General features: G+C 51.2%; 3 protein-coding genes across 3 annotated transcripts; 1 reads left to right on the top strand and 2 right to left on the bottom strand.

Annotated features, from left to right (window-relative positions):
- Positions 1 to 937: 937 nt before the first annotated feature.
- Positions 938 to 1,143, bottom strand: BKA67DRAFT_585479 (uncharacterized protein; the record flags this gene model as incomplete). The annotated part of the gene is made up of 1 exon (XM_046104202.1): positions 938 to 1,143. A coding segment is annotated over one exon (206 nt), but the record flags the coding sequence as incomplete, so codon positions are not given.
- Positions 1,144 to 1,923: 780 nt separating this feature from the next.
- On the top strand, positions 1,924 to 2,424 carry BKA67DRAFT_664620 (uncharacterized protein; the record flags this gene model as incomplete). Its single annotated transcript, XM_046108410.1, has 1 exon — positions 1,924 to 2,424. The coding sequence occupies one exon, from the start codon at positions 1,924 to 1,926 to the stop codon at positions 2,422 to 2,424; it is 501 nt and encodes a 166-aa protein (XP_045952069.1).
- Positions 2,425 to 2,745: 321 nt separating this feature from the next.
- BKA67DRAFT_595853 (uncharacterized protein) lies at positions 2,746 to 3,333 on the bottom strand (the record flags this gene model as incomplete). The annotated part of the gene is made up of 2 exons (XM_046105217.1): positions 2,746 to 3,225; positions 3,283 to 3,333. The coding sequence occupies 2 exons, from the start codon at positions 3,331 to 3,333 to the stop codon at positions 2,746 to 2,748; spliced, it is 531 nt and encodes a 176-aa protein (XP_045952068.1).
- Positions 3,334 to 13,164: the final 9,831 nt, after the last annotated feature.

Genomic DNA, 13,164 nt, shown 5'->3' with positions numbered 1-13,164 from the left:
CGGACAGTGAGACTAGGAAGTTCAACGAAGCTTTGTAGCCACAAACAGCTCGCATCCTGGCATCTCAAGAAACGAGCACCTAAGAGTACGTTACAAGACGGAGTATACAGGCAGAATCAAAATCGGCTACAATACAGTGCCTAGCGAAAGTTGTCTCCTAACCTACTCTCTTTCATGCCTTACTTTCAGACCCACTCTAGTGAGGCCGAAGCTGACTTATTGTACCTTGCCATGCTTATAGGTACTGCGTCGCTTTTAGGCTTACCGAGAGTACTTTTTATGCATACATCCTTTTCTTATTCCTTTCACCTTGTGTACGCAACTGACTATTCGCCTTGAGCGCCGTTTTACTCCACGGAACATTTCCGATTAGGCGCAGAATGCGACAACTGTCCTCCTAAAACATCTCACAGCAGTAAAAAACTCAAGTACTCTGATGAGGATATCACATTCAAGGTGCTTGCTCAAGACGCCAACGGATCTGTAAAGAATCCTTGGAATGACACCTATTATCCCTCACAAGGTTGTCTAGTTATGAAGGGAGAATATCTGGACGGAGGCAATAAACAGTACGCCATCTTCCCGGATATAGTGCTCAACGGTCCCGCACGCAAATATCGATTCTGTATCACCGCGACCAAGAACTACGGTACCGAGACGGTGGACATTTGCGATCATACAGTGGAGTCGAATCCTGAGTTCCAGGTGACAAATCACCCCACGGACACTGAACGAGGCTGTAGATTGATTGATTGATTGATTGATTGATTGAATGTATTGAACGTGGGGACCGTCCCTTATTAGGGCAAACCACGCCTCCCAGAGCTATACGTCGCAGGGTTGTGGAGGTGTCAGTGTATGTATATACATGTCAGAGCCGCTCACGTGCCGATCCACGCTATTGCGGTATCATGCTGGCGCTGCCAGATGAATTTAGTCAGTATCCAACCCCGATTCCGTCGGAAAACATCCCTGTCCATTGCTATCCGACCCATGAGTCCGCAGTCCTCCGGTTTGAATATTGTCCCAGTAACCGTTCGATGTCCGTCGGATTGGTGAGGGTGAAAGCAGGTGATGTTGCTTCCGCCGGCGGGGAAAAACCACCGACGTGGAAAAATCCGCCCGTATTAGATGTGTGAGGAAAGACGCTTTGATCATCGGGCTCTGCGATAGAGCTCTGCATAGAGCCCAACTCACTGTCGTGTGCCCGTTGACGACTGGCACAAGCCGGGTTAAGGGGACCGTAGCGGGATTCGAACCCACTTGCTCTCGTCGTCCACCGCAACAACGAGAGCACTGCCAGGCGCACTTAACCATTGCGCCATACGGGTGTATGTAAGTATAGAACAACACAAAGAACTGATCGCGACGTTTCACCCACTGAAAGAGAATTCACAGTTGTGTACAGTACTGTAGTTAGTTTCTGCTAATACACACGCATTCACTGGGAGAATTTCGATGCTCGCAAAGCATCGAAGGCAGAGGTGGTCTAGTGAATCGTGAGCTCTGGGCTCTGGAAATTGGGGGTTGCGTATTGGCAGGCCCGTGCTTGGTCTCAATTACGGTGCGACCATGTGGAGATGGCTTTCCCGTACAGGTAATCTGAGATGAAAATGAGCGCAAGTACATCGGACTTGATGAGATGTGCAGGAAGTTCATGGTTATCCGGCACGAGGGGATGGTTACATTACTGATATCTCCGTCAAATTTAACTGCCCCAAGAATCGTGGACACGAAGTTGATTCCGTCAGCATCAAAATTCCTTGCTAAACGCGCCGAAATTTTTCGCGCCCATCTCTCGCTTCCTTGTCGGGATCCGGGAGTTGACACGAGACCGCCGAACTGTAAAACACCATGGAGTATATCAACCCCCCAATATTAGGGTAGTTCATCGATTTCTTAGCCAATATAAGCTCATTTACCATGGTTCTATATGCAATCGCTAGAGATTTTAGTAGTGTGTATACCAGGCTTTTTACCTTGGGCACTACTTTGATCCGCCTGGACATGGACTTGATCACGGACTACGATGCGGCCAAAACGGGGGCGAAAGACATCCTATTGAATGAAGGCTACGAACAGAGCCTTTTCAAGGATTTGATGAAAATGAAAGGAAGCATAAATGGGAACACACCAACAATATGGCCAATATACGCGGAGGGGCTCTCTAATGTAAAGTTCAAGGTTGAGATCGGAACGATTTCCAATAATGCCAAAGCGGAAGGAGACGACAACCCCACTTTTACTATGTACTTCAAACAGTCGTGCGTAACACCGAGGATGAGACTGGGTGTGATGTGGACAGTAGATAAAGAGTCGCATTGGACTCGGAAGCTGGCTCGAGCCGCTATATCTTCAGTTCTCTTCGACGAGAACACGAGTAAGGACGATTTCGTCGAATATGCAGAGTATGTGGATGCATGAACGGGCTTAAGGGTCCAGATCTCATGGGACCATGGGGCCGGGATGTTAGGATTCGTGCGGTTAAGGAGAGCGGTGAAACCAATCTCGTGTCCATCAAATCCTGCGACTGACAACGTAGGAAAGAGCACCATCAAAAAGGACATACTAATGGCCTCGAGTTTAGGTTTGGAGCAAGTTTCGGAAGACTTTAAAAGCGAGGATGAATTGCATCCGGATACAACTCCTCGCAAACGTAACCAACGTATCAAACGGGCCTCGCATGGTTATGGCACTGTCTTCTTACGTGCAGAACCCCGCATTACCGCCTTTTAACTTCACTAACTAGCTCCTTGCCAGCTTGCTTAGCTTAATCCTTGCCATCCGCAGAATGGACCCAGTCCAATTGAGGGCCTCCGTTGCCAAGACGAGCCCGGTGGAGATGAGGGCCTTGTTGGTGGCAACGAAGCCCTGGCCGCCGACCTGCTTCACCTCGGAGTTGTAGACGCTGAACAGGTGATCGGTAATCTCCTTGATCTTGACGAAGGGGTGAAAGACGACCTGCTTTCCCTTGGCCTGAATGCTCTCGGTCGACTCTTTCAGGATCGGGATCTTCTCATCGATCTTGGTGAGGGCGCCGGCACCGAAGCTGTCGGCGTTTTTGACGTAGGGTGATATGTACTCGTATGGCTTGGCCAGGTAGGGTACAATGGGCTTCGCAAATGTCTGGTAAGCTGAGTCGCCTAGCTCGAGCGACTTCTTCCCGTAAGGATTGCTCTTGTAGTGTGACAGGGCGTGGTGGACAACAGGGTAACTGGTGATGTGCTGTAGGCAAGATGTTAGTCAGATAATTCGGAGCGACAAGAGTGGAAGTTGACTGACTGTCAGTGTTGCAGAGGATGGATGCGGCTCACCGTTGACTTGAGCTGTCATTGCGAGGGTGTGTTCTGAGTAGAGTAAGAGCTTGATGTAAACTTATATCGAGTAGTCTGTTAGCGGAAAGATGAGATAAGTTAAGCAAGAGGTCGTCGCTTACGGAGAGTCGCGATGCTGTTACAGATAAGAGTCAAATACCGGTGGGAAAAAAACTGTATGTATCAGACGAAGAGAGAGTTGGAGGAGAAATTTGGTTGGAATGCTAGAGCTCTTTAGGTTGGAAGGGCAAGACTGGTGGTCACTACGTTTGGCAGGCATGCGAGTGCAATGCACTTATCGAAGCTTGGGAGCAATGACATCGACCCTATTGGAGGTTACGCCATACCAAGTAGCAAAAGGAAGTTACATAGGGAGAGAGGACGATTAGCATACGCTTAGTTATTCGTTCCTGGCGTATATTTACCTTCGGCTATATCGGACTTCTAGTAAGCCACAAACCTTTTGAATATATATAGGCCTGACGTAGCGCACAGGTTCGACTATCAGCCATCGAACACCTTATCATGCATAAGCTTCCTCAACCAACCTAACGGTTCAGTCAATGACATGCAAGACGCTCATAACGAAATAAATGTATTAGACTTCACCATACATAAGGTGTCGCTTGATGGACTTCTGGGTGCCAGAAACGAAGCAATATTTCCCCCTTGCCGGTCGCCTTCGTTTCGCAACGCAAATAGAGCAAACCCAAAGGTGCCTTATTTGAGGCAATTCTCTACTTATTGACTAATACCCATACTTGCTAACGCTTAGCTCACACTTGGGAGACCAACTCCATCGTATCGGTGTCCACGAACCGTAATCTAGGGTAGTATCAAACCTCGCTCTGATCGTCATCGAAGTCTGGATGAGGTGTAGACGCTAGATATACTCGCATGTTGACTCGATCCAAAGCGTTGATGAATATAGGAAGTTCAAGTACCGTGTAACCGTTGTCCCCATAGCCTGACATAATGCGCTGGACACAGAACTCGGTGTACCTTGCTGACTGGTTCTTCAGGGACTCCGCTTCGGCGCTTTCCGGGGGCCTACCCTTGAAGCGCATGAAAATCATTTGCACAACGTCGCGAAAAATGCCGGGGCAATTCCCGCTTTGCCGACACCGAGCTTGATAATGATACAACCCGCCATGAAGAGGAGTGCAAAGGATTACAAGAATTGTTCTGTCCCAGAAGAGCCTTGAGTACTGTCAATGTACACACTCCCCTATGTGGAAAGCTCGTCAAGCTGCAAAAGATGATAGAACCCGCTCAGGATGAATTGTAATACTAACACCACAAAGGCAGTATTTCAACTGCTCTAAACCATGCGATGCCCACGCGCAACGCGAGCATACCAGCTGGGAGAGGATCAGTCAAGGCATGAATATGGACAGGATCAACTTACGCAATCAAACCTCTGATACATTATGGAGATCTGCATTCGTGAATTCTCTCCGACAAGCGCCACAATGCCCCTCATATAGAGTCGTATCCTTGGATTGAAGGACTTGTTCAATCTTATCGAAGGTGCTTTCCAGCACATCCAAGACCGCCAGCCTCAAGTGCTCCACCACTTCCGTGGGCTGTTCTCTACCAAAGCCTCCAAGGACACCCTTCCATTAACCCATCACGCTACTGTACAGTACCAGCACAGCCAGGAAGAACCCATCCAAGTGTTTGCCTACCAGCATACTCATTAGACCACTGGATGTTACAGAGAGAATCAAAGCCGCCTTCCTCCTTTTGTCTCTCTTTTCTCTTTTCTAAGCATAAACGATCCGTTTCTGGCTCTGACCTATACGTATGCTGCAAGTACTCTTTCGGACCGTGTCAATTTTGGTTCCACGAGCGTGAGCTTCAACCAGGCTCTTTCGCATTTATTGATTTATCCACTACTACAAGGAAATTGAACGTTACCGAGGATAGATTTTTGACACTGAATATATGCGTTCATGCCCCGAAAAGATGTGCTTTCAAGTTCCATGGTACCAGTGAGGTTCAAAAGTTTACTTCTGCTTGGGAGCCAGAACTGGACTGTCCATGCTCAAATAGAAGAGAAGAGAGAGAAGGATAGGAAGCCGATTTTGATTCTCTCTGTACTGTACTGTACGGCACTGCACCCTTTCGTCTAATGGACCAAAAGGGATGCAGCACAGTACCCCATCCAAGGCCATGGCCGCATATGTACCGCCCAGCGAGCACGAAATGGAACAATGGCGGCGTGGGTAGCAGAGAACAGTTCTTGGTACAAACGATTCTTGTATTGGCCGAAGCTGGGTCGCTACTGATGTTCGAGCGGTCTGCGATCCATTTACGTACAGTACCTGGATCAGACTGATCATCGTAGAGTTCCACATGACGGTAGGAGTCCAAAATTGACAGTACATGACACCTGCCATCTTTTTTTCCAGAATCGGACGGGCAGGTCCAGATGCAACTCTAGCCAAAACACGAAAGACCACAGCTCGGTCGCATGAATCATATGAATCACATGGCTCGATCCACCCAGACTCATCTATATAAGCTGTCCTCGCCCAGATTGTCTTGAACCTTTTCTTTCCTTTCTTCTTCACACTCGGTCCATCTGCCAGGTAACCATGCCCTACCAGATGTAAACTCTCTTCGCTGTGAAAGGCCAGCGTTACCACCCGCTTCCCCCGGACATAATCGCTGGGATGAGGTCGGCGAAGACGGATTCTGCAACCTGTACGTGGTGCCGGCTACGAACCTGCTCCAAACGGAGCAGAGCCGATGCAGAGACGCAATTCCTGGATCTTGGTCCATGGCCTACATAGCATATCTACATAGCGCATACAAATGAAATGCCCATAATCTGTCTTTCGCAAGCTCCATGTGTTATTGTTCAACCTCATTCTGTAGAACTCAAATGGGTGCCGCATGTGGTTGGCCAGATCAATAGCCGTAACATTTGTGCTCCCTCAGTAATGCGAGCAATTAGATGTCGTTGTGACTATATGCGCCTGCGTCCGCTTCGTTGGTTTCGTACTTTTCGTTCGTTCGACAGCAGATGGCTTCTGGGGTTGGGCTGAGGGCCAGCTTTGGATTCAACAATGGCAAGCAGTAGTCAGCATTGAGCCCAATCAACGGCTGATCGGATCTTGAAACCGTTATTTCAGATTCTGCTTTTGTTCATGACAGCTGCCAAGCATGTCCATTTTTCGACAGCATCGAAAGGGGGAAGGCATTGTTCAGACAGTTGCTGCTGTGTAGTGGTGAAAAGTGGTCATGCGATTGCGCGCATTTGACGCGACCGACCTGTCGCTAACACCGTCCCCAATTTGGTGGTGCTGAAAATGGCGACAGGCTCCACGCGGCTCAAAATGACATGGGTTCGATAACCGGGGACAGATTAAAGAGCGGACCGATAGCCAGGCCCATAAAACGTTTCAGGCCACCTCTTACTAATATGGCCCGTGCCAGCGCAATGTGCGTTGCCCTTGTAGGAGCAACGCGGGCATATCCTTGCTGCAGCAATCGATCTCCCCAAAAGGCCCACACAAAAGCACCATCGGCCGAGTATTGGCTGGTTACTTTACATCACTGCATTTGTAACGGAGAGCCTCAAGTACCTATAAGCACTGCAATTTTAACCCTCACGAAGGCGACGAACACTGCAAGACCGGACGAATTGATTGGCGTGGTTGGAGGATCAGCCGACGCGAGGTGCGGGAGCTAAAATGGCTTCCGACGTGGAGGCGGAAATCGTGGTGGGGGTGTCAGACTCTATCGCGACGACGGCCAGACGTGTGACGCGGGCGACGACAGCCACTACAACGGCAGCGAGAACGACAAGACGAACTGCATCTGGCACTACGACAAACGACGACCCGATTGGAACTCGCGAAGATGGCGACCGGGTCACCGGGGGACTTGCCCCCCAGAAAATGCTGGATATGCTGGTACTCTCAGCGCGACAAGGGAAAGAGATGAAGGCGATGGTTATGCATCTGTCCAAAAGTATCGAAGAAAGCAGCGACCGGCACAGGCAGGAGCTTAGCGCAATGAAAAATCTGGTGGAACAGTTAACGACCGAACTGAAAAGCGTGCGGGAGGAACTGGAAGAGATCAAGGCCGGCCAGGCATTGATCGCAAGCACGCAAAAGAGCCCGCAAGCATCGTATGCAGACGTCGCACGTACGCCACCGACAAGCCAACCCACGAACGTGCGCTCCCTAGGCACAGGAAACACGACCCCTTCCAACTTCACGGACACACTATATTGCACGATCGACACCACAAGAGTAAGCGCGGACAATGCGAACACATGGAACGCTGGAACGACTAGGGCAGCGGTAGAGAAAGAGATCCGATCGATGGAAGATCACAAGGAGTGGAGATGCCGAGCGGTGACGATGGACCCAAAAAGGCCACAGAGAATCAAGATCGTATGCCGAGACGAAAGCGAGCACGAGCTCGTGAAGAGAACCGCCGAGAAGATCGTGACCGGCGGAGCAAGAGTGCTAAGAGATGAGCTGTATCCGATCAAGGTGGACAGCGTCAACCGGACTGCCGTGCTAGACGAGAACGGGAACATCCGCCAAGGGGCGGTAGAAGCGATTGGACAAGAGAACGAAGCAACAGTGGCCAAGATCTCTTGGTTGAGCAAGAAAGAAGTGCCCAAAGCGTATGGTTCCATGGTAGTCTACCTGACCAAAGCAGCAGACGCCCGAAGGATGTTGGAGGAAGGCTTCTTCCACGCCGGAGGAGAGTCGGGCTACACGAGCGTATTTGAACGCCGCGAAGGTCCTGCCCAGTGCTATACCTGCCAGCAGATTGGACACAAGTCATTCCAGTGCAAGAACAGCCGGGTCTGCGGAAGGTGCGCCAAGGAAGGCCATGTGCACAGGGAGTGCACCGAAGCGGTGCTCAGATGTGTGCCATGTGGTGGTCCGCACGAGTCCTTTAGCAGAAACTGTCCGAAGCTCTACCCGGTCCGCCATGACTAGAGAGCTCCGGGTGGTGCAGCTGAATGTGGGCCGACAGGCAACGGTGCAAGAGAGTCTGATGAATGACACGAGAATGAGGGGAGTGTCGGTTGTGGCCATACAAGAGCCACAAGCGAGGATGAAAGAGGGAAAGTTGATGACGGTGCCACGCGCACACTACGGGTGGACAAAGGTAGTGCCGACGGAGAGCAGAGACGGAAGATGGGCGATCCGGAGTATGTTATGGGTAAGGAAGGAACTGGAAGCGGAGCAGGTGATGATCGCATCGCCGGATATGACCGGGGTGATGATTAGGATTGGGGAGAGAAAGGTGTTAGTAGTCTCGTTGTACATCCCGCCAACCAACCAGGATGCTCTCCGCGACGCGTGTGACCTACTACGCATAGCAGTCAATAACGCTCGACGGAGACGAGGGGATATTGTAGACATCATGCTAGTTGGAGATTTCAATCAGCACGATCAGTTATGGGGAGGAGAGGAGGTGACATTGGCTAGACAAGGAGAAGCAGACCCGATCATCGAACTGATGAGCGACTGCTCGTTACAGAGTCTTCTGCCGCGGGGGACGAAGACGTGGGAGAAGGGCGCATCAGCGACGACGATTGATTTGGTGTTGGCCAGCAACGAGCTGGTAAGGCAAGTAGCGCACTGCGCCGCTTCCGATGTAGACCACGGATCCGACCATCGAGCGATCGAGACAACGATAGGCATGGACATGTTAGACTTCCAACCGAGAGAACGACTGCTCCTTCGCAATGCACCATGGAAGGAAATCAACAAGCGCATCGCACATACACTCGAGGCGTTACCCGCTGGAGAAACAGTGCAACAAAAGGCGGACTACCTGATGTCGGCAGTAGCTGAAGCAGTACACGCGCTCACGCCCAAGGCCAAAGCATCACCTCATGCAAAGCGGTGGTGGACGTCGGACCTGACACAAATGCGATCAGTGTACACGTACTGGAGGAACAGAGCAAGGGCGGAGAGAAGGGCAGGTTGTTTCTCACAGGCGCTGGATGATACCGCCAAGGCCGCGGCTAAGCAGTACCACACGAGCATTCGCGAACAGAAGAGAAAACACTGGGATGAGTTTCTTGCTGACGAGTCCAACATCTGGAATGCAGCCAAGTACCTGAAGTCTCAGAGCGGCGCAGCGTTTGACAAGATCCCCCAGCTGACGAAGCAGGATGGAAGTCAGACCACCAACACGAATGACCAAGCGCAGGAGCTGTTGCGGTGCTTCTTCCCGCCATTGCGTGAAGACATTGCAGACGAAAGGATAACAACGACAAGGGACCCGGTCAGCATGCCTGACATCACGTTAGACGAGATTGAACGACAGTTGTTTGCGGCCCAACCACGGAAGGCACCTGGCGAAGATGGTCTTCCGGCAGTTGTGTGGCAGCAGACATGGGTGGTCGTCAGGGACAGGATCCTAGCGCTCTTCAGACAATCGCTAGCCGAGGGTGTGCTCCCGCAGCAGTGGCGACATGCTAAAATTGTACCGCTCAAGAAACCGGGCAAGGAGGACTACACTGTGGCTAAAGCATGGCGCCCGATCTCATTGCTGTCGACCCTGGGCAAGGTGCTGGAGTTAGTCGTGGCTGAGAGGATCTCGTATGTCGTAGAAGAATTCGGTCTATTGCCCACGAACCACTTTGGGGCGAGGAAACGCAGATCAGCCGAACAAGCAGTGCTCCTGCTGCAGGAGTACATCTACAAGGCATGGCGACGACGACAGGTAGTGAGCTTGATCAGCTTTGACGTGAAGGGGGCATATAATGGAGTGTGCAAAGAGCGGCTCATCCAGAGGATGGAAGCTCGGGGCATACCGACAAGCCTGACAAAGTGGATCGATGCATTCTGTTCTGACCGCACGGCTACGATTGAAATCAATGGTCGCACTTCTGAGAGCCATAGTCTACCACAAGCAGGACTACCACAGGGCTCACCGCTCTCACCCATTTTGTTCCTGTTCTTCAATGCAGACCTGGTGCAACATCCCATCAACAAAGTTGGTGGTTCCGTTGCCTTCGTTGATGACTACACGGCGTGGGTAGCAGGTCCGTCAGCGCAAGCGAATGAGGCGGGTATACGAACAATCATCGACAGAGCTCTCGACTGGGAAAATCGTAGCGGTGCCACGTTCGAGGCAGACAAGACGGCCATTATCCACTTTAGTCGGAAAGAGGCCAGAGTGAATAAAAACCATTTCCTGATCAAAGGGGAGCGGGTATATCCACAAGACAAGGTCAAGATTCTGGGCGTCACGATGGACTCGCAACTACGTTATAGACAACACGTGGCCCGCGTCTCGAGCAAAGCGCTGGAGGCCGCTATTGAACTGAGACGTCTCAAAGGCCTGCCACCGGCGACGGCCAGACAGCTGTTTACGGCCATGGTAGCTCCGATTCTGGACTACGCATCGAACGTCTGGAGATATGCCTGTGGTGATCGACTGATGCACGTCGTCAATAGAGTGCAGAGAGTGGGCGCACAAGCGATTGTGGGCGCGTTCAGCAAGGTAGCCACGGCCGTCGGCGAGGCGGAGGCACACATCCTGCCAGCTCGAAGTCGCTTTGCCAAGCGGGCAGTCAAGCTTTGGGTCGACGTCCATACACTGCCGAGCAGCAACCCTCTTCGCACGGCAGGGTTTCGGATGTTCACGCGGTTCATCTCGCCAATGCAGCAACTTGCAGAAGACATGAAGAACGTGCCGATAAGCAGGTTGGAGACGATCGACGCCTATGCAATCGAGCCGTGGATCGATCGGGTAGAGGTCGTGTCGGGAGGTAGCGATCGAGCGACTGAGCTAGCTGGTGCGCAATGGGCTGTCCGGATCGCCACGGCCAGCTCAGGCAAGAACGACCTGGTAGGATTCGGAGTGGCCACACGACTGCCAGAGTCCAGCTCGGCAAAGAACAAGTTTATGCTACAGTCAGTCACCCTTGGAACGAGAGAAGAGCAAAACCCGTACACGGCGGAACTGGCAGCAATGACACGGGGCCTGCGAAAAGTACCGCAATACCTTAGGCAGCGAGTAGTTGTGATATTCACAAGCAACAATGCAGGGTGAGCCATCTGTCTGCTGGCAGATCTGCCGCAGATCTGCTAACAGATCAGATGGCAGACAGATGCGATTTTGAGCCACCCAGCAGACGCAGATTCTGATCTTTTGGGGTACCGGCAGATCAGAAGCAGATACGATCTGGGATTAGCAGACAGATAGCAGATCTGCGCAGATCTGCTAGTGCCAAGATCGTGACCCTTGCTGCCGCCCCTGGCCCGGGCCCCGATGCTAGCCAATACTTTGACTCTAGGTGGATTTTGTGTGGAAACAACCCCCTAAAACTTTTCATCAGTCAACCTGGGAGTCTGATCTGAAGCTACAGGAGCTCAACACTAAAATGGGTTCACCCACGCCTTTAGGAACACCTTCTTCACCTACTTCGTCTGTTGCATCTACGCCAACACCACTTAACCGTGAGCCTGAATCGTTCCCTGATTATTCTATTTGGACGCCAGATCGCTTTGCAGCCTTTCCAGGCCTGGGACTATACCATGAGCCCAAGAAAGAACTCAAATGGTGGTGGAAGTATGGTTTTCGACTCAAGGACCCCAAACGGCCGTTGAAGCTACAGCAGATCTGGGTGTGCGAGGCGTGTCTTCTTGTGAAAAAGAAAACCGCATTCGTGGCCAGTGGTAGTAGATCTATAGAAAAGCATCTCAAAGAAAATCACAGGGTGGTAGAGAAGGGGGTAAGTTACAAGGCAAATAGACTTAGATCTGCGAACTTACACCACAAATCCCACCTAGAAGAATGCACCTACGTCTACGCCGTCTTCACAACGTACGCTTGACTCCATGGTCGACTTTTCACAACCACAGCAGCAGGCACTCCACGGGCAGCTCGCGATTCGTTTTAACAAGGCGCTAAATAACCTCTTGATTTTGGACTGGCTTTGTTGTTCAAATCTGCCGTTCAGGATCGTAGACAACCCTCGCTGGCGCCGTCAACAACTGTACAACAACCCGATACTAACCGAGCAAGACCTACCACATTCAAAGACCATCGTCCGCTTACTCCTGGCCGAGTACAAGCGAGCAGTACCCCAGATCAAGAGCTTCCTACGGACAGCACGTAGTCAAATTCATCTAACTTTTGATGGCTGGACCTCGAGAAAGTTTATCTTGTTTATAGGAGTCCACGCTCATTTCGTGGACAAAGACTTCAGGAAATGGACCATATTATTAGGTCTTCCTGCCCTGGTCAAGCGTCACACGGGGTCTGACGTCGCTGACGAGGTTCTAGCGGTAATCCGCTTCTTCGAGATCGAGGATTTGGTAGGCTACTGCACCTTGGATAACGAGTCGAAGAACAAGGCGACTATGGTAAAGATTGGTGAAGAACTTGGTTTCGATGGTGTTGAGCGGCAGATAAGCTGTGCTCCGCACGCGTTGCAACTCGCCGTTCGTGCCTTGCTTTATGGAGATGGGTGTAAACGGCTGCCGCTTGATCAGGTATTGGAAACCTGGCTTCAGGAAGAATTTGCTGATGAGCGTCAAGAAAACGACGCTTTAGAGCGTGCCTTTGGCGCCGTGGCCGTGAATCTGGAGGGGGAGGAGGAGCAGGAGGAGGAAGACGACGATAATCTTAATCAGCAGGATTCAACTAGCGAAGATGATACAGGCAGCGATTTTTCGGATACTGGCAATTCTTCTGACTGTAGCGAATCTGATGGTGAAGACGAGACTGGGGTATCTGAAGCTGAAGTTGAAGCTTTAAGCAGCGCTTTTGATTACCTCACGCCAAACCAGATCACCACCAAGACCATGGCCAAGTATAACAAGAATGGCCCGTTTGGTAAGCTTCACAACCA

Source organism: Truncatella angustata (assembly GCF_020726525.1).
Source record: "Truncatella angustata strain MPI-SDFR-AT-0073 chromosome Unknown BKA67scaffold_11, whole genome shotgun sequence".
NCBI lineage: Eukaryota > Fungi > Ascomycota > Sordariomycetes > Amphisphaeriales > Sporocadaceae > Truncatella > Truncatella angustata.
This window is presented reverse-complemented; position numbering and strand designations above follow the sequence as displayed.